This window comes from Varanus komodoensis, unplaced genomic scaffold (genome assembly GCF_004798865.1).
Source record: "Varanus komodoensis strain SLA01 unplaced genomic scaffold, ASM479886v1 scaffold3, whole genome shotgun sequence".
Lineage (NCBI taxonomy): Eukaryota > Metazoa > Chordata > Lepidosauria > Squamata > Varanidae > Varanus > Varanus komodoensis.
This window is the reverse complement of record NW_025335761.1, coordinates 56385879-56411259: the sequence shown is the minus strand read 5'-3', so window position 1 is coordinate 56411259 and position 25381 is coordinate 56385879. Positions and strand designations below refer to the sequence as shown.

The following is a 25381-nucleotide window of genomic DNA, read 5'->3' as shown; positions in this document are numbered from 1 at the left end:
TTAGTTGATACATTTGCAGAGGGAAATTTTTTACCAGTGAGAACAAATTTTGCACCAGACAACAAAACTCTTGCATTAAGCCAGGCATAAGAGGCAAGTTACGACCATTTTTTCAATACAGGATCTCTCTCCCTCTCTCCCTCTCTCTCCCTCTCTCTCCCTCCCCAGTACCTGTAGTTATTTTATTATTAATGTATTATTATCAGAAAATTTAGAAAGGGTCCAGCAGAGGGCAACAGAAATGATCCAGGGTTTGGAAACACTGCCCTATGAGGAGAGACTGAGAGAACTGGACTTGTTCAGCCTTGAGAAGAGACGACTGGGGCAGGGGGGACATGATATCCCTCTATAATTACCTCAAAGGCTGTCACAAAGAGGAAGGTCAAGATCTCTCTCTTCTTGCTGATGCCAGAGTGTAGGACACGGAATAATCAGTTCAAATGGCAGCAACCCAGATACAGGCTGGATATCAGGAAAAACTTCCTCACAGTCAGAGTAATACAACAGTGGAACCAGCTGCCTAGAGAGGTGGTGGGCTCTCCCACAATGGAGACATTCAAAAAGAAACTGGACAGCCATCTGAGTAGGAGGGTGTAAATTGTGTCCTGCAATAGCAGGGGGTTGGACTTGATGGCCTTCATGGCCCCTTCCAACTCTACTGTTCTGTAATTCTATGATCATGATTACAATGCTGTATTGTGCTTAAGATGTTTTAGTGAATATGGAAGCATTTCTTAGGTATAATGCATGCATAGAAAGGTAAACTATATACATAAGCTGAGACAAACATTTGGCTTACTTATGTGAATCGACTTACATGCAAATTCGACTTAAGGATGTTCACAACAATGGAACTTGTCTTTAACCCAGGGACTACCTGTATTCACTACAGTCAGTGGAATAGTGGTGTCGGGGCTTATAAGGATGCAGCACCTGCTCTTTTTTGTTATAGTGATGTTGATTTTGGAACTTCTTGTTCCTTCTGAGCTTAGCTGCAATCCACTCAATAGGCTGCCTGTTGTAAGTTAAAGTATTTTGCAATGGCTTGGTACAGAATGGGCAATTAATGCCCACCATCATAAGAAAAGACCTGCTCCTTGCAGGTGGAACCTCCTCCAACTGTCCCATCGATACGGTTCAAGAGAGTTGCCTGAATTTTTGGATTCTGCCTTGCTGGGCCAGTTTGGCCACGGGGAAGATCCTGATGAGCACCTTTGACTACACAGTGCAGGTTTCGCCTGGAAGCACCCAGGGAGCCAGTCATGAGTATGAATGTTCATAGAAACTCTCTTCAGGTCTTCCTGCTCAACTCAGGTTGGAATGGACAACACTGTTGAGGAATGGGGATCATATATCCTCCCAAGTACCCAACATTTTAAACTTTTTGCATACCTAAATAAGGCTGTGTTCCCCCAGCTCCCTCCTCATCAAGCAAACACATTTGTGATATGAGAATATATACATTCAAGGTCAAGAGGGATTGTAGCACAGCAGTAGAACACGTGCTTTGTGTGCACAACATTCTCAGGTCCATCCCTGACTTCTCTAGTGAAAGATTTAACCAGCATGGTTTCAGAGAAGAGTAGGGGCCGTTGGACCCAACCCATTATTCTGTATCCTGCACTGTGGGATGGTCAAGAAGAGATCCTGGTCTTTCTCTTTGTGACAGCGTTTCAAGTGCTAGTGTGCATTACGTGTTACAGGAAATCCTGATTCCTCCGACTGAGCTACGAGCCCACCATTTACATCTCCTGGTAAAGTAAGAGCATTTGGCTCCATCCTCATGTTCTCGGTGTCCCCTCGTTGTCCTCCCACCACCTCAACCACAATGATAAGCAGATCACCCCATGTGCCACAGGGCAAATTTTGAAGTCTGGATTCCAGGTTCACTGGTACTACTTCCCAAATATGATGGATAACAGTCTGGGATAGATTGGAGAACTGCTGCCAATAAGTGTGGACAATCCTCCACCAGTGATTTGACTTGATGTAAAGCAGCTTTGTCTTGTTCTGGCTTTATATGTTGGCTGGGTTGCATGGCGGGTCTTAAATCACATATAGTATTTTTCTAACAGGTTCCATACAGTTCACACCCTAACCGGGATGAATAAAAGCCCATCACTATTAGACATAAGAGGTCAGGCAAGAGCCAGTTTTTAATACATGGTTTTGAGGTAGCAAAACAGACATGTATTTTCATAGTCCAGTGCAGGGGTAAAGAACCTTCAGCCTGGAGAACAAATCTAGCCCTTCTGGTAACCCAGCCCAGCTGACGGGTTTCACCACATTGCTGCGCTTCTTTTCCCACCCATTAATCTTTCCTTTTCTCCTCTGCTTGTGTGTGTGTGTGTGTGTGTGTGTGTGTGTGTGTGTGTTTTAATTTGCCTTATACCATTAAATATTTAGAAAAATCTCCAAGTGGTTTCCATATCAATATTGAAATCAAATGTAAACTACCATTTTAAAAACCATGCAGTGAATATTACAAAATAATATAGGGCAGTACAAGAACAGTGAAATGGAACAGCTTGGTTGATTTAATTATGGGCCAAGAAAAAGCAAGGATAACAAGTGCATTTTCAGGAGGTGTTGGAAAGATGTCATTTTTTTACTGAGCGAACTGCCCAATGGAGTTTTTTCCCTAAAGTGGGTGCTTCAACTTAGAAGGTTCACCTGGTGACATTTTGAGAATTCCAATTCTAAAAAGCTGGAATATGTCTCCTGAGATGTAAGTATTGTCAGTAAGAGCTTTAAACAGAGATACGTGGATATTTTTGGTCCAAACCACCAAAGGAATGTGGCACTTGAAAGCATCTCCAAAATGAAATTAGGTGGTCAGTCCTGGGTCTAATAAATGTAGTCCTGGTCTAATAAATGTCTTCTCTCTTAGCCTCTGGAACCCTCTAGAGGAGTTGCAATATGGTGAAAGGTTACACATTTTTCTTTCCGCTCGCTTTGCAGACATCCCCTACGTCCAGATTAAAACCTGGAGCCCACTTGACTAATGTGCAGGCATATCCATACTTTTCTTCCAGACTGAGCCAGACCTTGGTGAAGGACGTAGCAATCCTTGCCCGGGAGATCCATGATGTTGCTGGAGATGGAGATTCCCAGAGCTCGTCGGGAACAGGACCAAGCACCTCCCATAGTTCTGTGCCAAACACCCCTGCTTCAACTATATCAGCAAGGGAAGAGGTAAGATGGCTCTTTATGATTTGTCTGTTTCTGAGCACAAGTAAAACAAGGGGCAAAATTAAGTTTGGTTAGGCTGGACACTCCCAAACTGTGCTGCAGTGGAGCAAGGGACTTCTGCTGCCGCTTTTCTGTTAGGAGGCAGCAATGTTGCCTGCCACCCTCTGTGTTGCTGTAGCTTAGCTTCTATCCTCACAATAGGGAATTGATTTTTTCCAAAAAAAAGTGTTTTCTTTGGTAATGCAAAGTATTTGGAGGTGGCTTCCTCTTGAATGGGCAATTAAGACCCCTTAGCTTTACCAAAGACCTGCTTGCGGTGGAGATAAAATGAACGGAACTGCTTTGTTGATCACTGTCAGGGCAATCGCCTGGTTTTTTCCGCTCTTATTGGGGTGTGCGCCTGTGTGGACTGTGATGGGGAGCCCTTGCATGCTGCAACCTGGCCTCCCAGCCTCCCACCACCATCTGATTTTTGGAAATTCTACACCTGTAAGGTCCAGGTACCTTCCTCTTGATTAATTCTTCTGCTTGGGAGGGAAAAACCTGGACTCTACTGTCAGGTCCTCCTTAATAAAATTAAAGTTGGTTCATGCTTCTTGGTTAATAAGGCCAGAATTTTTAGTATTAGTGTTATCAGCAGCAGCAGCAACAAAAACAATGGCTTTGTACAAAACATGGTAACACAAAAACGCCACTGAAATCCGAAAACACATGCAAGCACAACTAAAAGGGGCATCAGATATAAAAGATAAAACTATTTTGCAGGTACTAAAAACAAAAAACACTGCAATTCTGTATATGCCTAGTCAGATGTAAGTCCTGTTGATTTAGTTTGAGCTAAGTGCATATAGGTTGCCACCTTGAATACTAAAATACAGAAGCTTCATTCTGTGACAGAAATACAGCAATGTGGGAAGAAGGCAAGCTTCCCCTGGGAAAGCACGCCAGAGCTTTTCGGGGCGGGGCGGTGGGGCGGGGGACACCACTCTTGCTTCACGCCAAGCTTGAGCATGAGGGGGAGTTTGGGAAACACTTCCCTGCATGACCACAGAAGAAGATGGGATGCCAAAATCTGTTCTGTCTCATTTGTTTCCCCCCATGATATTCAGTTTCTAAAGCTCATAGCATCACACCATGCATTTCTGCTGCCTTCAATCAGCCAGTGAAAATGTGAAGCAGGTGCAGAGAATGTGATGAATGAGAAGAGGGGTACCAAAAGTAGTTTTGCTGCTGATAATAGCAACACCATTGCTCAGTTATCCCTTTTCTGCTTGTTACATGCAGGGGCAGAACACAGGAACAAGGTCCCCCAGTTTGCCCTCCTGGGATCCCAGTCCAGCTCTCCTGGGTTCTGGAGATGCCATGCCCCATTGCCCTCACCCCGTTGTTTTTCTCCAGGCACCAGTCTTGTTGGGTGGCTTCCCCTCCACCATTCCAAAAGATTGAAACTCCTCTTTTAAGGCTGGCAAATTTTTTTTCCTGCCCACTTTGCCTTTGAACCAAGTACCACTGGAATGCAGGCCCTGAGAACTTCTCTACAAGAGAATTTACTACTCTGCCTGAAAGAACCCTAGCTCCTGAAACACATGACTTTTCATGTCTTTCAAAGTATTTTGAAGTTAGAGGTCGGAAATTTTGCTGTATTCCAAGTTTAGCTCTCCCCCTGCTAAAATTAGAGACGTAGTTTTGGGATTGTTGTTGTTATGTTTATCTACTGAGGGCTTATTCGACATGGTGCACCCCTGCCCCCTCTCCACCCACCCATATTCAATAACTGAAGAGCCATCTCCACATTTGCTCATTTTGCATGTACATTCACCCTAGCTCAGTCTTAGAGTTGCAATTATCATCCCTTCCATAAGGTGGCAGTAAGAGCCAATTGTTGCCAGTTGGACAATTGCTTTTCTATCACATCATCTTCATTGCACTACCAGAGTGCATGGTTCTTTACAGAATGCAAGAGGACAGGTATGGGAGGCTGGGGTGCACAAGGAAGCAATATGCTTACCTCTCTCAAACCACATTCCTTTGTCACTGAAATCTCTCTCCCTTGCCTGGCCTTACAAGCAGAAGCATAATCTGTCACTTCAGTGGGGAGATGAATAATTTTTGCTTCCTATGGAGTGAAAAGGACTAGCTAAGGATTACCCAAGTGCATGAAGCCAACTCCAGGCCTTCAAATTTGCAAGAACATGACAAGTTTAGAGCAAAAGCCTGTGCAAACTTAGGCAGCTGGTGGCACATGCTGGGAATTATAGGCCTTCTTTACTGCCTAAATTTGCACACTTAGTTTAGTTTTACTCAGCCTTATGGTTTTAAATTGCCAGGTGTCCACTCACCCCTCTCCCTTTAGTTCTGGTTTTAAATTGTGCCAGCTATTCATAGTGGCTTACCAAACTTCTACGGCTTGATGCAGTCAGCCAGGAGGGTAATAGCTCGACTGCAGAGATTGAATAACACTGGGGTTAAATCACGTACTCTTACGTCTTACATGGAACAGCCAAATAACCATTGCCCTGCTTTATCTCTCAGTTTCACATGGACTTTTCATTGCCTGTAAGTAAAGCATTAATAGACGTGCGTACTTCCAGAGAAATAGATTAGTTTAGAGATAGATGCCTTTGTGCATGTTTTGCTTTGTAGACACGCAAGAGAACTCCTGCCCTGACATCTGGACAAAATTGATGTGTGGGTAAAACTGAAATCTTTTAGCACCCACTGTCATTAGGCTGTGGGATTTGATCATGTTTATGTAAATACAAGGATCCCTACTTTTCTGGAAATGCTAATGGAAACATGTTTCCATTGTTGGTTGTGGAACAGTTGGTCAGGGAACCAGCCAGGAGGTAATCCTTCATTTAATCTGAGGTGGAGCTACGAAGAACATGGCACGGGATGTAAATGTTACCAAATGGAAGCAAGGACCACAGTGCCATCAGATTAAATATGGTGGAAGGTGGAAGTTAGGTTAGGTTAGCAGTTAGCAGTTAGGTGGAAGACTGCTAAAGTTCCAGTGCAGTCCTTTGACTTCAAAAGAGGAAAATTCTCCAAAATGAGGGAACTGGGGAAAAAAGAAGTTGTGGGGGAGGGGGTCAGGAGGGTTAAATTGGCCATATACGAGGTATGGTCAAAACTATGGCGAATGTTTAAATAATATTACAGTAAAAGACACATTGCCATCAACCCCCCTCAAAATACTCCCCCTCTCATTGAATACTCTCATTCCATTGTTCTTGCCACTTTCTGAAGCAGTTATGGAAGTCTCCTTTCATGAGGGTTTTTAGTTGCGCTGCTGTGGCTGCCTCAACGTCCTGAAGGGGAGAGTGTGCCAGCGTGGGGTCTCGGATGGGTTGCAGCAGCTGCTATAGGCAGCTCCTCCTCCCACCGCACATGAGGGACCACCATTTCTCCCTCGGAGTGGGGGGGAGAGGAGGAGCCGCTCCTCGGTGGGCCTTTCCTTTGCGCAGTGGGTCGCCAGAGTGTCATGGAGGCGGCAGCAGTCGGTGGCTACCAGCCTTGTGGCTATGCGCTGCCTCCTTTGCCAGAGGTGGCATGCCCGTGTACACTGGTTGCTGTGCAGCTCAGGCAGGTTTACTTCGTGTACCCATCCTGCTTGAGGGATCCTGTGGGCAGCTGGCTTGCCCGCATGTAAATGGTGCGCTAGACCATTGGTCTCATCCAGCATGGCTTTTCTTACGTTCTTCTATAACCAGATTAACCAATTATAAATGCCACAGATACTAAAGCCCTCTGTTCTTACGATCTGGAACTGGAGAGCCCAGGCCCAGGTAGGCCCAGAGTTAATCCAGAGGCAAGAGAGAGGTACAGAGGTAGGCTTGCCAAAGAATTTAATGAAAATATCGAAAGCTTATTATGAGCAATAAAATTAATATTCAGGAAAACAGAAATTGTAAAAATATCATTAGAGCCGTGTATTTCATGGGAAAGTTATGTCATGATTTACAACTGTTTTGATATATTAGATTAATCTGTTGTTGGATCTTGAGAATTGATTGATTTTGACTATGGCCAGAGGAGATAGAAATTTTGGCTTTCTCATGAAGTGGTTAGATGTTGAAATTATATGCTATATTTCCGTAATATCCCTAGGTATCCTTTTTCTTTCCTATATATTTTTTCTTTTCTTATTTGTATCTTATTTCTTTTTTCCTGAAAATAAAGAGATAGCGGTACAGAGGGAATGGGAGCTTATGGCTGTCTTCAGTGAAGGTTGCGGGGCTTTGGACCTTCCTTGATAATACTTAGTGGCCATACTGGCTGGGGATGAAGGAAGGAAAGTGCCAATTTGGGGGCTCTAGAGGCCCCACCCCAACATCTAGATAACATCCTGCAGGATTTTCAAAAGACTCTTAGATGTTAGCAGCTCTTCAAAGGCAGATATTTTTGGTATCTTCCAGGTAACCACATAGAGAGAGAACCACTGTTTGCACAGCCGTGCTCCCCAGTTGTGCTGCGCTCAAAGGGTTAAAGGGCTGGATATATATTCTGCCCTTACAAATAATCAACATTCTGCATCAGTTTAATATTTATTTTTTCCCACTGAGAGCAGCCAACTTATTTTGCATCGTTCTATTTCTGTTTTATGTGCCTTCACAAATATTTTTTCTTGGTGAGCAACAGGGATTTTTTGTTGACTCAACACCATGCATGGCATGAAGGGGGGGCTGTCAGTCACTCGGGGAGCATCTGCTTTGCATGCTGGTTCAGTCCCCAACGATTCCGCTCAAAAGGGTATCAGCTGCTAGGGCACACCTGGGAACTGCTGCCAGTCAGAGTGTGCAGTCGTGGGCAAGAGGGACCCCTGTCAGTATAGGAAATCTCTGCGTGTTTGTGTGCTGTTTGAACTTGGGGCTTCTTTGCTTTGCCTTTTGCCTTCTTGAGTACACTGCCTTGTCCTTTGCATTTTGCCTTGTCCTCTCTACATGTGCGTGAAGGTTCATGTAATCTTATGGTTAGTGCTGATTACTTTCTCTCTTTCTTCTCCTTCCTATTTTCCATACAGATTGCTCATTCATCTTCGCGGGCAGCAATTCCATCGCAGGTGCATATTTCATCCCGCCATACTTTTAAGCATTTCAGTGTTCCCTTAAAAGTTATTTTTCCTCTTTATGTTAAGTGCTTTTAAAGCTAGGAATGTATTTCCCTTTTTAAAATCCTGCTGGTCTCCAGAAAATCACTATTTGTTACTTTATCACCTTTCTTTTCCATTCTCTGGATTTTTTTTTATTTTGCCAAGTATTAGAATTAAATGCATACATTTTTCTGACTTTGCCACATGGTACAGTCATTAAAATTTCCCTTCAAATGGCAGATCTGTAGGAAAGGATTCAACTGGAAAATGAAAATTTCTCACTTCTCCAGCACCCTCATCTCCAAATACTTCAGTACTTCCTGACATAACATACAGCATGTATGCATTTAAAGCTTGGCTTTCATATGTTAAATATGTGGAGTCCTTATCTGCTGGCTTTTCAGAATGTGTGGAAGGGAATTTTACTGGGCAGGGGGGGGGGCTCCCTCCATTTCCACACTTTAGGAGGCATTCTCAAGTTCTCCTGAGTAGTTCTGAGGCAGGATTTCCCTTGAGGAGCCGTTATGGATTGTGTCCAGTCTTTGTTTAATTTGCCCATTCATTTCCATGGGTCCACTCTCTATAGGACTAATTGGCTACAATCCTATGTATGTAGGCCACATCCAGACGCTTCACTAAATATGACTGGGTTCAGGCAATGCAATAATCCATACTCAAAGGCTGAGTATAGGTTTGAACTGTGGATTGTTGAAATGTGGGTTATCATTAACCTAGCTGAGATAACAAACCATAGTTAACCATGAACAACTCACTGTTTACAACCCAACAACAAACCATGGGTTCTTTTCATGGGTTCTTTGTAGCTAAGAAGTCGTGGCCTGACCTTTCAGCTGGGTTCAAATAACATGATGCCACATTTCTTCAACAATGCTTGGTTCAATAGCCACCCACATTCCGCCCTTAGGTATGGATCGTCCAGTTGCCTGAACGCAAGGGCTGAAATTTGTGGGGGATGGAGCCCATGTATGTGCCGAAGTCTGGAGCGAGGCTGCTGGGTGCATCACTGAACAATCAGTGAATATGAGGAGGGTGTTTCTGAGATGCTCCATAAAAAGGGTGCATTATTTGGTTTCTAGGCATGTACATCTGAGTGTGTGTGTACAGTTTATTTATTTAAAACATTTGTATAGAGCCTATTGTACCATAGCATGTCTAGGCATTTAGGCATTAACGTCAAGCATGAAATAAAAGAGAATGGGGTGAGCACATTCCTGCCGGCCCACCACGTGCTGGCTGGACCCAGTTCACTGAATGTGTGCTTAGGACTAATGTAAGCAACTTAAAAAGGGAAGTATGAATTCAGTGAGAAGTCAGTTAAATGGAAAAGGGCATCTGCAATGTCTGGAACGGTTAGGTAGTTTCTGACGTCATATTTTAATCAGAGTGAATGAGAGTGCCAGAATGATTTTGTCTCTGACTCTGGCTGGAAATGCAATGATAGGCGCTATTGCCAAAATTGGCACCCCCATATTGGGTTCTCCTTCGCTTGCTCTGATTGGATGATGACAGTGATCATGATGATCCATTTTATTTCTCTTCCAGCCAATAGCTAATGCTCTCTCGATGGCTACAACAATTCATAAAATACAAATTCTGTACAAACCATAGAATTTCAATATAGAAATTTTAAAAACAAATTTAAAGATGGATTTAAACAACTTAAATAGCTATTGTGTATCGTGTTGTTTTGGCTATTTTAAAATGACTTTAAAAAGTTTATATTTTGGAAATTTTATGTTGCTTTATTGTGTTGTCTGTTTTACAAACTGTTGTAAACTGACCAGAGAGCTGTGTCTATTGGGTGGTATAGAAATGAAAAAAGATGACGATGATGACAAAGAAGGCAGGTTAATACAACTGAACCTATTAAAATGCCCAACATAAGCACCTCGATCCGCCATTCAGAACTGAGAGCCAGTGTTGGCGTAGTGGTTACGGACACAGGACTGGGACTCAGGCAACCTCGGATCTAGGCCCTGCTTGGCCATGGGGCCAGCTAGATGACTTTTGGGCCAGTCACAGACTCTCAGCCCAACCTACCTCACAGGGCTGTTGTTGTGGAGATAAGGTTGAGAACAGCAGGAGGAAAATGCTGTAACCCACTTTGAGTGTGTTACAAGAAAAAAGCAGGATAAAAATCTAAATAAATGTCTTGCCGTAGAGCACCAACTCTACTATGGTACTAAAAGCGTAATCGAGTTGGTGCCAGGGGGCCTTCAGCAGAAAGCATGTTCCTGTGACTGGGGAGCTGCCCCTGAGGAAGCCCCCTTCCTTGCTGGCACTGACCGCAGCTCCCGCAGAGGTGGCTGTTGGGCGCAGTATCTTGGCACTCCAAGCCTGGTACCAGCTCTGCCAGTTTTCTTGCCAGGTGCAGTCAAGGATGTTGAGCTGGGGCAGGAGCATGCGCAGGGGGATACCCTTGCATGGCTTGGTGAGTGTCCTGATGCATTCAGAAGAGGAGAGAAGGGCTTGGTATGGGGCTCTCCTTTTCATCCCCGTTCTCTGCTATGCATAATTGCAATCCCCACTTAGCTGAAGCAGGGCAGGTCTTAAAGGTGCAACTTCCTATTTGCTTGTTTACTTCCCCTGTCATGTTCCCCTGTCCTGATCTGAATATATAAATTATGCCTTCCCTTTCACATGTATTTTTAAAGCTGGTGCAGCACATACCAGAAGCAAGTCTAAACTTCCAGAAGGTGCCTCCTGGTTCAATGGAATTCCATGATTTTGACCAAAATATGAATGACAGCAGAGAGGAGGATCAGACGAGAAAAACAAGGATAAGAAACAGGGAAGAGGTAGGTTGACGACAATACAATGAAATTCTGGGACATGGCTGTATGGCGCTGCCTTGTGCCGATCAAGAACGCTTTTAGGTCCTCTCTTTCTTACAGCCTTGGGAATATAAGGAGTTCTGACTGTTTTTCACTTCTTTGACAAGGAGCGTGCCAGGGATGTCCTGCGGTTAGCGTTAGCAGCTGATTAAGGAACGTCTGGAGCGCAGCCCAGTGGGGAAGCCAATGAGCTCCCAGACTCTGGATTGCAGGCATCCTGTGCAGGATGCATGGAGCATGAAATAAATTTTTGCTTCCCTGCTCCTTTCATCCTGCAAGTTGGCTAGACTGCTGATTTTGGCCATCCAGCTTAACAACACACTTCCTTGGCTTTTAAATGAGTTTTGCCTAGGTCGTAGCATGCATGCCCTTAGAACAGCCATTCCAAAATGGTGTTTGCCATCTGCAGTGTTTGTAAGTACTTCTTTTAACGAATAATGCATGAAAAAATAATCTGTCTGATCATTCCAGGGCCCCTTCCTAGTTAATCACAATGCATTGCTATTTTTACTACTATTACTACTTTCATTTATATCTCACCTTTTTCCTTTTGTGAAGAACCCAAGGCAGCTTACATATCTCAGTTTTTTCCTCACAACAGCAACCCTATGTGGTAGGTTGGGGCCGAAGTTCTGTGACTGGCCTAAAGTCACCCAGTGAACTCGAGGAGCTGTGTTTTAGTAGAAAGCCATGAAGAATCCTCCAGATGCAGGAATGTAATTCTGTTGTAGCAGTACTTCTGAAAAAACCCAATTTCCATTGAAAGAAATGGTGCCATTCCGTCTTGTGTTTCAGGTCATCTTTGACAACTTGATGCTCAACCCCGTGTCCCAGTTATCCCACACCATCCGGGAAAACACCGAGAACCTGGCAGAGAAAATGAAGTGAGTGGACTGCACCAGTATTGCTAGGGATGTAGAAGAACCCCCTTGCAGTTCGCAAATTAACCAAGCATGTCCCGTTCACAACTCCAAATGGAAATGGCAGCAGGTTTCCTTAAAATACTAACACTCAAAGGTTTCTGAATTCTCTTCCATGTTCATAAAATACATATTCTTATGACCTGGTGACATCCAGAAAGCCTAACATTTAATGTAGAGGTGGACAGCTTCGGCAGCTCTGGGGCCATTTCCTTTCCATGTGCCATTTTTATAACAACAAGAAGACTTAGGTAGCACTTACTTAGACTTGCAAAGTAAAGTTGACGGCTTTGATGGTCTGTAGTTGCTGTGTGCTAAAAGCGCCAAAATTAGCTTGCATACTAGGATAGCTGACAGTAAAAATAAATCAAGTAATCAAAATAAAATTAAAACATTAATAAAATAAGCCAGATTAAAGTCCCAGCAGCAAGTTAAACTGAGCCTCAGCCAAAGTTTAAAAATGTTTTGGGAAAAAAATCTTACAAAGGGCTTTACCAGATCCCAGAAGGGCATCTGATCCTAGGCAGTCTTTCTTCAGAAACTGGAGCTGCAGCCACAGATGTTTTTCCACTGGTTGCCACCTGGCTAACTTCAGAAGACAGGAGTGCCTGGACAGATGCTTCTAGCAGTGATCTTAATTGATGGGTAGGCAAAGTTAGAGCTGAACTAGATGTTATCTGAACAAACATGTGCCCCAAAATCCACTTCTGCTGAGTAACATGAATTTGGGGTAGTATATCTCAGGGATAAGTAAAGTGCAGAAAAGAGAGGTGCTTAATCCTATTGATTCGTCCTCATAAATGCTGCTTTGCTCACAAGATTTTTTCTCAGCTGGGCTTACTTCCATTTTTAGAGCCAGGCTGGTGTAAACCACACTTAACCATGGTGTGGCAGTCTCATTTGTGCGTGGGAATTCACGGGCAGGGAAACATTAAGTGCTCCCTCCTTACCCATCAGTTTTCCTCTGTCCTTCGTTTGCCCTTGCAATGGTATTATGGAAGGAAAGAGGAAGTTAGGTAAATTGGTATAGACTTTCAGCATGCAGCCCACCCTAATGGTTTTTACTTTGCTTTGTTTTATTTCAATATATGCTTTCTACACCAAATGATTCTAGCTTTCTTTGTTTGGTGCCACACATAGAGCAAACATGGAAAAAGGGAGTATGGTCATTGTGGCTGGCCCGGCCCATGACCTCCACCCTCTGAGCCAAAAGTATGAATGTGGCAGTTCCACAGAGTCCCTCCTCTGTGACTGAGAGCCCTGCAGGGATTCTGCTCAAAAGCACCAGGTCAGCCAGAGAACTGCTGCTCCCCCAACCTGCTTGTTTGTGGAGCCAAACATAAGAATATAACATTTGCTATCCTTCAGAGTCAAGAAAAAGAATCATAAGGTTTGAGACAGCTTCTTGGCATATGGAGGGAATCTTAAGTCTCATTCCTTAGAGGTTCCCAGTGCCTGACGGACTTGTTCATGAACAGCTGACGTTGCTGTGATGTGCCGTCAAGTCGTCTCATTGCGATCCTATGAATGACTCACCTGAAGAGGGCCCTGTTCTTGACAGCCCAAGCCTGTGACTTCCTTTATGCAGTTGATCCATCTCATCGTTGGTCTTCCTTTTCTTCCTCTCCTTTTGACTTTTCCTAGCACGATTGTCTTCTCCAGAGGGTTGTGTCTTCTCATGATGTGCCTGATGTTGTTGTTGTTCGTCGTGAAGTCGTGTCCGACCCATTGCGACCCCATGGACAACACTCCTCCAGGCTTAGAACTCTCAGAGCATGGCAGACTCATATTTTGATGGGCTTGCATGGTTCTGCACACCATGGCTGTGAACTCGCCTGTGTGCTACTTCAAGATGCCAAACATAATACCATGTGCAAGGGAAATCAACCTTCCCACCCTAAGATGCTTCACAGCTTTGTAGGAGACATTTGATTTATTTATTATGTTTTTGACACTTTGACAAAATAACAGCATTTATGTGTTTGTATCAGAATTCTGTTCCAGAATACTGAGCGGACATGGGAGGAGATGGAGGCCAAAATTAATTCCGAGAATGAAGTGCCAATTCTAAAGACCTCAAACAAGGTGGGAATTGTTTTCAACATGGGCTCGGAGGGTTGTTTTTAGAAGGCTTGAACCATGTAAAATATGTGTCAGGGGCGCAAAAGATGTTAGTCTGTGGGCTGCAGGTGGCCCTCCAAGTCATTTTTGGCAGCGTACTAGAACCCCCTGCATCTGCCACCAAAGAATCTCCTTGGCATTTCCTTTGCAGGAAATTCCCTGGCAGGGGAACCCCTTTCTTATCCCCACTCTTTGCTGGGATATCACTTTTGGCACTAGCAAGAGAAACTGCGAGCATTCTATAGTGGAAGGTCTAGTAAGGGATGCCATTCCTTATCATTCATCTCTTATCTTCCATATCGGAGAAAAGAGAAGGGATTCTGTTTGCAGAAGCAGGAGAAATGCTAACACTAGCAAGAGAATCCTTTCCCTCTCCTCTAGTTATGAAAATAAAAGACTGGAGATAAGAGAAGAGTTCCTTTTATGGGCACTGGCTAGGCTAGTGTGTGCACAAACGCATGCGCTTGCACGCATGTGTTTCCACATGTATGTTTTGCATGCATGTCTACATTTGGTGGCGCAGTGGTTTAAACCGCTGTGCTGCTGGGCTGGTTGATTGAAAGGGTGCCGATTCGAATATGCACAACGGAGTGAGTTCCCGTTGCTCCGTCCCAGCTCCTGCCAACCTTGCAGTTTGAAAGCATGCAAATGCAAGTGGATAAAAAGGTACCACTTAGGTGGGCAGGTAACAGCGTTCTGTGCACTTCGGTGTTTAGTCATGCCGGCCACATGACCACGGAGACTGTCTGGACAAACGCTGGCTCCCTCGGCCAGGAAACGGAGATGAACACCGCCCCCGAGAGTCAGGCATGACTGGACTTAATGTCAAGGGGAAACCTTTACCTTTACCTTTACCTTTACCTACATTTGCAGCCTTCAGGCAACATGCAGTGCAGCTCTCAAACATGTATGAATGTTTGTGGCAGAGCGACAGTAAATTTAGAGCATTATAATGTGGATGTGAAGCTGCCTTTATACTTGTCTTGCCTTTACGGGTTTGAATCTGAGTTCTGTTTCCTCTTTCACATTTCTATTTTTGAAGGAGTAGCGTTGCATGGCTACTCTTACATTTCAGTGGCAATGTCCAGATGTTTGTGGGGAAGAAATATGAATTTTCCTAGTACCAAAAAGAAAAAATAAAGCTAACCCCAAAGCAAAAAAAACAAAAAACAAAAATCTTTTTGAATAATCCAAATTTTAATATTTAACTCCTTTAGTGGATCATGAAAATTCAGATTTGGAGACCATGTGGTAGTTTAAACAAAAGGTTGGGCGAACGTGGAATGTAACATGCATTGTTTTTATCAGAGACAATACAATATACAAAATAGTCTTCATTTTCAGAATGTCTTGAGTGTTTGAAGCACTGTTTTTTTTTTGCTGTTCATTGCCAGGAAATCAGTTCTATTCTGAAGGAGCTACGCAGAGTCCAGAAACAACTTGAAGGTTTGTTTTGGTTTCCTGCTTTCTCTGTGGCATTAACTGATTTTTGCCCCACCCAGACATCCTCCAAATGCACTGCATTGTGATAGCCAGCATCTCCCACTGTTTCCTGTCCCATTGTGGGGTAGTGAAATCTAACTGAATCCAGTTTCTGTGTGTTAGCGTAGGGTATGCATAGAACCATAGTAAGCTTATTCCACAGTGCTTACTAAGAATGGCACAGAGGGGTTTTCCCAAGTGCATCACACTCTGATTCTCCCCTAGTGTGAACAGTGCAATGAATACAAGCTTCTCTGTAGATTGGATTGCAACTCCCAGCGTTCTCAGCCAGGCTGGGAGTTGCAGTCCTGCACATCTTCAGGGCATCAGGCTGGGAAGGCTGGCTTACACCATATGCCAGCTAGCATACAAAGAGCCAGAAAGAAGCACACAGTACCAGCTCGTGAGACTGTGCAAAGCAGCGGCTCCTGAGGAGGATGGCTCCAATGAACCTGATGTGTAGTTCGAACTACTGAAAGACAGTGAGAGGCTGGGTGAGTGCCTTTCTCCTCGCTGACACCCTTTACTTACTGATTTATGTGCAAATTTCTGCACCACTGCACCGTCCAGCAAAGCACGTTAAAAAGAGGAGGTGGGCACTCATTTATTTTATTTATTTATTTTTTGATTTATATCCTGCCTTTTCCTACAGAGGGCTCAAGGCAGCTTACATCATTCTCCTCCTCCATTTTAGGAATCGAAACAACATCATTTGAAACAATGAGTGCAGTGTTGGCACCTGCCTGACCTCCAGAGGCAGGGAGTTGCGGAGAGGCCAAGCGGCTGCACTGCGGGAGTGCCCTCAGCAATCGGGTTGTCCCTGGTCCACTGTCCCGACAGCGCCCGAGACTGTCCGTTGGGGCCCCAGTCCTACTGCCACACATTCCTGCACCGTTGACACACGAGGCTCTAAATCAGAGAGATTCCATTTTTAGGGCAGATCCCATGGCATAAGTGTAAGATGTGCCATCACCAGAAATCAGACAGCTGATGGCATTGGGCTGTAGTCTCTTGATGTAGCTGCACATCTAGGTAAGGGACTCAGCTGTCTTTTAGGGACCAGCTTCCCAGGCATTCCTCCCTCACCAAGGGAGGGATCCCTGCTCTTCCTGGGGAAGAGCCTTCCCCAGCATTCACAGGCAAAGGTTCAAGGAAGGGGTGTGAGCAACTCGGAGCCGCTGCTGTGCCCAGGGGAGGAGTCCTAGTCGCAAGCTGGACCTGCCCACATACTCCCACAGAGATCAGAGCAAATGTTGATCCGTGTGCTGTGAGTCCTCCTCCCCGGATCTGAGCAATTCCAGACAGGAGAAGGCTCTGAGCCCTGTTGCTCTGGAGGCAAGGAAAGGGATCCTTGAAGAGGACCTGAGCCACCACTCACCCCTCCACAGAGAGCTTAGAGACACAGAAACAGGGCGAGTCAGAAGGGACCTCCTGGGCCATCTAGTCTGACCTCCGGTCCAGCTGACTCCTGCTCATGACACGCCTACCACATGCATGTCCAGCCTATCCTTGAACACTCTCATCCATGGGTCTTCAGCCACCTCCTGTGGAAACCCACTCCATGCACTAGGGGTCCTAACTGTCAGGAAGTACTTCCTGGCATCCAAATTGATCTAAACCAGCCTTGCCATTTGTGCTTGAATCTCCATGTGGTGTGAGTTCAAGTGTTCACTTAGGGGCAGTTCACAGACATAGGTTCATTATTTAATGGCTGTAAACTTGAAGGAAGAATTATCTGTATGAGGCCATCAACTCAGATCAGTTGTTACAGACAAAGCATTCATATCAGTTTGCACTGTTTCAGAGAGAAGGCTTGAACCAGGTAGATGAATATGTGAACCTTCACGGCTCCTTCCAGTCCTGTCATTCAGGTCCATGCTGACCATGCTTGCTTCCTCTTTCTTCTGCAGTTATAAATGCCATCATTGACCCAAGTGGGAACTTGGATGCGCTTACCAATAACAAATCACCTTCTGCTATGCCACAGTCTGCAGCCACGAAAGTCAGGACTGCTAACAACATTTCTGGGTCCATGCTGGAGGCTTTGTCCCCTGTCAAGAAAAGGAATTACGCACAGAAATCGAACTTTGGTTCTACCAGCCTGCAGGATACTCCCTTTGTTCCAGACGGGGAGAAATACGTGATCTAGCAGCATATTTTCTATTGCTTATCCTCTTGTGTGTGACTTAATGTGGCGTTAGTATTGTGTATGAGTGGTTGTGGGCAAGTCCGCATGGAGGAGTTGTTTAGATTGCTAACATATTGCACAAAAGAAACACAAGATACAGTCTGTGCTGTGTGGGAGTGAGTGGCAGGGCAGGCCTCTGTGTGTGCCTTTGAGAAGAAAAAAACTAGCACTGTGGACTGGCACACTTTCAGCATAGAGGCAGATTTTTAACAGAAGGATAACCAATGCATATTCCTCCAATGTGCCATAGCAAAACGGGCTTTGCGTATTCTTCACTCCGTACTGCCGAAGCTCTACTATGTTCTTGTATTTAGCCTGTTCATAGCTATCTGTTTAGTTGTATAGAGGCGCTCTTTGAAAATGTACCTTTCAGGGGTGGTGGTGCTCTATATTTAATTGAAAACACAGAGCATTAAATCATTCTGCTGGAATGGACTTTTTCATACTTGCTGGGTTGAGCAATGCAGTGTGGACGGGTTCTTTCAGAAGTCCACAAGCAGTTCCTTGCAAACCCCTCTTCAAGGTGAGCAAAAAAAGATGACCGAGTGTCATTCTACCTGCAGCCATACAGCTTTTGCGATTTCACTGGGAAAGGGTAAGAGTGCAGGTGATGGAAAGCTAGTGTTCAAGTTGGCACCATTGTTTTTCTTGCTGTGATTCTGTCAAAAAAATTCCCTAGAGCAGGCAAACCAATGACTGGGTCAGGATCGCATGTAGCAGATTTGCCAAATTTGTACAATTTCATGATAGTTGCTGCATGGCAATGCTTTTATGTAGTCCTAATGTCTTTTAATACAATCTGCAAAGTCCTCTGTTTGCTGCATATAATTTTGGAGGGTCATTCTCATGTTTGGGCTACTATTAAGGGTGCAGTCATGGCCCCCTCCTTCCATGTCTCAACATTTTATATATCTCCATAGGCAACTTCTGAACACAAGAGTATAGGTCACCTTTGCACTCACGAAAATCCTGTATTGAGCGGTAGAAGTGGCACGGCTCCACATCCTGCCAAGCTCCAGGATATTTTTTGAAGTGGGAGAGGAATGGGGAGGGCACGTTCCGCATCCCCACCCCCACTTCAAGCTGCTACAGGTGAGGCGTGCAAACCAAGAATGCTCTCATGCTACCTCCAACTTTCTTGGGTGCCTGACACAAAATGGGAACACAACTCTTGTGGGATTCGGAACTTTGTGCTGCTTTTCGGGCTCGAGCAAATACAGTGAGCTGGCACTGAGCTGAGCATGTCTGAGAATTTGGAAAGGCGGGGGCCTTCAGCTGGGCGACCACATGTGGAAAGCAGAGCAGGGGGTTGGACTCAATGCCCTTATTGGCCCTTTCCGGCTCTACTGCCGTTCTCACCCTGAGCATAGTTGTGGCAACCTAAGCAATACCTCTGCTCTCCAAAACATAAGTTGAAGATCATAAAGATAAGTAATAAGCCTATAAAAAGTTGTCACAAATAATGGTGAGACGAGTCCAGCCATTGCTTTACACTGTGCAAATAGATGTGGATGCCCAGAGGGCATCTTGGAGGCACGACACCTGAATGTTTCCCAAGCTGGGTTCAGAGGCATGTATCCAACATGAGTTCTCCTTAGGGGAGACTCACTGAATGGAATGAAAGTTAAGTTAGTCATGACCAACTTACATGGATTTGCCCTTAAGTAGAACTAAGACTGGTTACAGCCCAGTGTTTCAGCCTCCTGTGGTCTGTATGCTGATGTAAATTAACTTTGATGCTCCATCTGCTGTGTTAATTCAGGCCTTCATGCCAAAATGAAAGGATGTTTGTTCTGGCAGATCAGGAAGCCCAAGCAAAGCATCAGTGATGAGTCTTCACTTGCATCCCCATTCCCAAAGCAACAGCTTCAGCCTCTGTTCACTCCCAATAGTGGTGCCATCTTGTGACTTGAATCAAGATATGTGAACCCTGCTTGACTTCTGAGAAACAAGTGGCTGGATTTTAAATACAGTGTTATTAGACTGTTGCAATCCTGGGTAACACTAAGGATAATTTCTGAACAGCACTGAAGTATATGCTATGAGAAAACACACAAGCTTTTTACCGTGAAAAGAAATGGTTTTGCACTTGCCAAAATTCATGCTGGTTGAAAAGGTCAGGGAGGGAATGACTTGCTTAGAGTTGGGAAAACTTGTGAATAATAATCAGCAAATTATAAAATTCCTTTTGTTCCTAAGTTGTTAGGGCAGGGGAAGACCTCATCGCTTGCCTTTATTGTTGCAGATGGGCAGGTGACATTGAACTGAGAAACAAATGCTTTACATAATTTTGTTGATTAATGCACCTCCTCGAGTTTGAGTTGTATCTGATTTCATGCTTTTAATTCATTAGCAAGGTTGCAGTGCAGTGTTAGATCATATGCATGGTGTGCAGAAGGCCCTACGTTCAATGTGCAGCTCCCCAATTAATTGGATCTCAATTTAGAAAGACCTCTCTGATGAGACCTATGACTGGCCAACAGAGATGGCATTGTTCTAGATGGACCAATAGCCCAAGGTAGCGCCACCTGTGTTTTCTGCTGGTAGGATTTAAGAACTAACATCTGGGCTTTTCCAAAGTGCATCTGCTGAAATCCCAGCTTTCTTTCAGATCTTGCATCCATGTGAAGTGGAAGCCGGTCAGGGCAGCCATTGAAGCAACTAGAATTAATGTCTAGGAACTTTTTGGGTGTATCGTTTATGTAAAGAGACGTTTGAATGCAGTGAATAAGGGTGTATACAGGTGGTCATTTACATCAGGGGTGGGGAAGCTGTGACCCTCTGATTGTTGTTGGACTTTGAGGAGCATCCGATGGTGTCCAAGGATTGCATGCCATTATATTCATTCATTCATTCAATTTATATCCTGCCTTTTTCCTACAAAGGGCTCAAGGCAGCTTACATCATTCTCCTCCTCCATCTTATCCCATTATATGCCAGTGCAAGGGCGATGGGGCAAGTCAGTCACCAAAATGAACTAGATTTTCCCATTGTGCCAAGTGTTGGCTTGTGCTCGTGTCAAGATAGTAGCACTAGACCTGAGGCACTGTTGGGTACTGCCCTGTGACTTGCATTATCCCTGACCATTGGCCCTACGTGCTGGGGCTGATGGGAGTTGCAGTCCAACAACATCTGGAGGGCCTCCGGCTCCCAGCCCAGATTTACAGGGGTGGCAGGTTACCACATTGTATGTTCCTGGCAACCATTGAGGAAAATGTCTGCCCAGGTTTATCTCCTGGTGTAACCATGTGAGCAATGCTGCTCATCACTAAGCGGCATCACACGGACAGCTCTCTTCCAAGTTGCCACTTGCTTCCTGAGACAACCTACTGCCTGGAAACTAATAGAATTATATGTATGATTGTCTTTTGCCATGGATTAGTCTAGCAATCCCCTGTTGCCTGTTGTCGTAGAGGGGGATTGTCCATGGGGTTTGCTGCAGTTGGGAACCTGTCGGTATTGGGAACCTGGAGGAAGAGGATGAATGTATCATATACAGAAAATCACTACATGAAATTGGAATTTTAAAATTTACACTTCAGGATGGTAGAAGTAAATTGTTCTGGCAAATTAAAAAGAAAAAGGCATGCCTATGTTTTTCTAACTGCTTGTGGGATATCCATGCTGTCTAACTGGGTTTTGCCTTGTGGCATGTCCCTTTCATAGATACTTCGCTGTGTTGGATCTCAAATAATATAACTGCTGCTATTGCTGCAGAGACACATAGCAAAGAGTTTCCAAAACTCTTCCTATTAGAGATTGATAAGTTGATCCAGCCACAGAGTCACTTTCCCCCTGCTCTTCATTGCCACATGGCAGTAGTTTGTAAAGCCAAATCTGGGCATATTGAATTGACACCAAACACATAACTGAGCATATGATGAGTTAACTTTTTCATGGAAATGCAGTCATCAAAACAGCAGGGGTAGTGGGTCCTTGTAAATTCATATTGTTGCATAATTGGAAACGTGCTTAAGGTTGGGTTCATGTGCCCTGTGACAAAATGTAGAAGTAGCCATAACATGGTAAATATTGATCTGTGAGCATCTCCATCTAGCTTGATAGGTTTTTGTCTAATAATTCACAGAATCATCTTTGATTCTATTTCCCAGGAGTCTTTCAGCCTCCTTCAAATGGGCAAGTTTGGAATAGGTGGTTCAAACAAAGTTCTCTCCTCTCCCCCAATTCTCCACCATAGCAAGGTGGGAATTCCAGTCCCCAAGTCTAAATAGGGTTCTCTTTTGGAATATACTGTAACAAAAAGAAAATGTAAGCTCGGTGGGTGGACCGCATTGAGGTGGCAGGATTGTATCTGCCACAGTTCCTAGATCTCTTCACATGGATGTAATATTTGTTTGGGCAGTGTTCCCTGACCTGGTGCCATCCAAATGCTTTAGACTTTAATTTCCGTCAGTCTCAACCAGCATGGCCAAAGGTCAAGGATGCTGGGAGTTGCAGTCCAAAATTCTGGAGCACACCAGGTTGAAGGAGGCCAGTATAGGTCCTGCAGAGGTAGACCCAAGCTTCACAGTTGTTAATTTCTGTCCAGCCTGGGGAATGGCCCTATTAACCTGATCCAAATATGAGGCATTTTAGCCACCTATGCCAATAGTGTGTCTTCATGTGGCTGGCCAGTGGGCCCAGAGGTGTGGTTCAGGCATGCTTGTTGCGTGGACCTGGTTCTCCCATGCAAGTGGCTCAGACTGGGTCTATAAAGGTAATTGATTACAGCCGTGCTTGTATTATGTCCTCTGCAGGGGGTTGGACTCAATGGCCTTCATGGCCACTTCCAACTCTTCTATGATTCTGTGCCAGATGTAATTAAACCAAAGACGAAGCCACATAACTCCAGACACCCATTCTTAAGGTCCCTCTAATGCAGAAGTTAAATTTCCAGTTCTATACACGATACAATTGGTTAAAACTTCATCCTGATACTTTAAAAAATATTCTGCACATTTCTGGTAGTGAATTCATTTGGGTTACCCCCCCCCCCCACCGCCCCAGCTGAGCCATTGCTTTCTGCACACCTGAGGTACAGAACTCTAGTCCAGAGCTCAACTCAAGTCCTCGCGGGGTCCAGATCTGGCCAAACCACTTCCCCATGTCCCATCTCTTTGCTCAGCTACCAATCTTCAGGTGATTTCCCAACTTTTGTGCAGTTTTCCCCCATTCTAAAGCGTTGAAACACCTCTCTGAATGTTTAGTGGCTGGCAGTAGGAGCTTTAAGCTACAGTATGTTGCTATTTTGGTTTTGCCTGTAGGTCTACCCAGCCCTGGAAAAAAAAGCTGCATCAAAATGGACTCTGGCCCTCAGACTGAGTGAGGTTCACAAACTACAGCTTGGTTCTGCGTGGTTGCAAGAAGTTGCTTTCTTTCAGTGACGTCAAATTGCCGTATTTGTTTTGATTGCATGGTGATCGAGCAAATGTGGCTGCTGGAATGTCTATCTGCTTGGAGAGAATCATGTAGCATCACTCTTAAAACCCAATTAAACCACAATCTACAGGACAATTTTAACACAAAGTCTCTGCACAAGTCTGAATCGATTTTTTAAAAAACGATTCAGCATGTATCCAGAATGTGAACCAACATAGTTGACTTCCATTCACTCTGAAAGATTTTTCAGACCAATTGTAGAAATGTCTTTGTGAGATCAGTAACCAGATGTGTTTATTGTGGGGGCTGGAGGTGGGGGAGAATCGGCATGTGTTGATTTCAGCCTGAGGAAAATTCATCCTGCAGATCAGCTCTGGGGCTCTTTCACACAGAACTTGTGGGCAAAACAAGGTCTGTCTGGGGCTTTGTGCTCATTAAGAAAGTAACCAGTCACAACTCTCTGATGAGTGCATTAGCATGTTCTGCACACCACACTCCGTTTTAAAGCATACACTCCAAGTTGTAATATGTGAGTGGCCCTTGAATAAGTTGAAGAAAGCATTTTCTCTGAATGTTTACAGATAACTCTTTTTTAAATGTACAGGTGCAAGATGCTACTGATTTTTCATTTTGCTACGTCGATGCTAGTTCGTCTGCTCTTTCTTGGAATCCAGCAAATGTATACATGACTTTGCAGCTGTAAAAAGTACATTAACTACCTGTTCACTTTCTGATGTGCCCCTTGCTGAATTGTGCCTAACAATTTGCTGTTACGCTGCTGAAAGTTTTTTCTGCTGTTCAAAAAAGAAATAGAAAAGTTCACAGGATCATTGATTTCATCTGCATGCGACACAAATGCAAGATGAGCAGTATCAGAGTGTAGCTGAAATTCAACTGTGTATAAATGAAAACTGTTTCACTGAGTTTTAGATATTTAGTTCTCATGTCTTTTATTGCCACATCCACTTTTGAATTCTGTATAATTTTCAGATCCATCATTCCCTTCAATCCATAGATCATGGGGTTCCCCCAATGTCTTTTGGATTTTTTTTAATGGTAATTTATTTCCTTTGGTTGATAGGCAATTTATCTGTACATTTTTGTTCCCAAGTGATGTTGTGGATGTCTTTCAAAACAAATAAATGGTTATTTTATATAATTTTATCATACATTTGCTCTAATAAATTGTTCTTTTTTGTTTTCCATGAGATGGTTCATATATAAAAAGTATTTATGGACTCTTTTCTACATGTTTCAGTCACTAAATTGAAGTTGATGCTAATGAGGGTGGGGACATAGAAAATATCAGTTCTAAGAAGATAGACAAAGTAGACAAAACTGGGTGGGGGTCCAATTTGTGGCTGAAAAGCTTGTGTTCAAGCTGCACATGTCCCATACACCACAGCTGACGAAGCTCTCCTGGCCCAAGGCTGGAAGAACCTCTCTAATGCTAGGTAAGAATGATGGCAAAAGGAGGTGTCTCCAAAAATGACAGGACAGATTTGTTTGTTTGTTTATTAATTATAACTTTTTTATACTGTCCTATCACAAAAGTCCCAGGATGGTACTACAAGAAGACTTAAAATATTGGGAAAATAAAAAGATTTGGGCCTGGCACCAAAAGAAATAAAATGTCAGTGCCAGGCAAACCTCTCTGGGGAGCTTGTTCCAGAGCTGGGGTGCCACCACAGAGAAGGCCCTTCTCCTGGTAGCCACTCCTCTGATCTTCAAAGGGGGCTCCCGAAGAAGGACCTCCGGCCCAGATCTTAGTGGGTGGTCAGGTATGTATGGAAGGAGATGCTCCTTCAGATACTCAGGTTCCAAGCTGTTCAGGACTTTGTAAGTCATCACCAGCACCTTAAATTGGGCCTGGACTTTAATTCGAAGCCAGTGCAGATGGTAAAGGACTGGTGTTATATGTGTCTTATCTGCAGGCCCCTGTTAGCATCCTGGCAACTCTTCTGAACCAATTGAAGTATCCAGACTATCTTCAAGGGCAGCATATTTTAATTAAAGCACTTATCACCAGTAATTAAGGCTTTGGGGAGTCATCTCAGCCTTTTACAGTAGGCCAAACCTGCAAAAGCCAAGAAACCAGGGAACTAAATAGAAACATAGAAACAGAGTGAGTCAAAAGGGGTCTCCCGGGCCA

General features: G+C 44.2%; 1 protein-coding gene across 2 annotated transcripts in view; it reads left to right on the top strand.

The window, feature by feature from the left end:
• Positions 1-24434, top strand: part of CEP170B (centrosomal protein 170B) — a 102920-nt gene extending 78486 nt beyond the window's left edge. The window contains exons 14-20 of one of the 2 annotated variants that reach the window (XM_044436032.1): positions 3036-3195; positions 8216-8254; positions 10960-11103; positions 11935-12023; positions 14051-14144; positions 15575-15626; positions 17573-24434. In XM_044436032.1, coding sequence (XP_044291967.1) covers positions 3036-3195; positions 8216-8254; positions 10960-11103; positions 11935-12023; positions 14051-14144; positions 15575-15626; positions 17573-17811 — 817 coding nt within the window. In that variant the 3' untranslated portion in view covers positions 17812-24434. The remainder of the gene's footprint in view (positions 1-3035; positions 3196-8215; positions 8255-10959; positions 11104-11934; positions 12024-14050; positions 14145-15574; positions 15627-17572) is intronic. The other variant, XM_044436033.1, reaches the window with a different exon arrangement.
• The last annotated feature ends 947 nt before the right edge of the window (positions 24435-25381 follow it).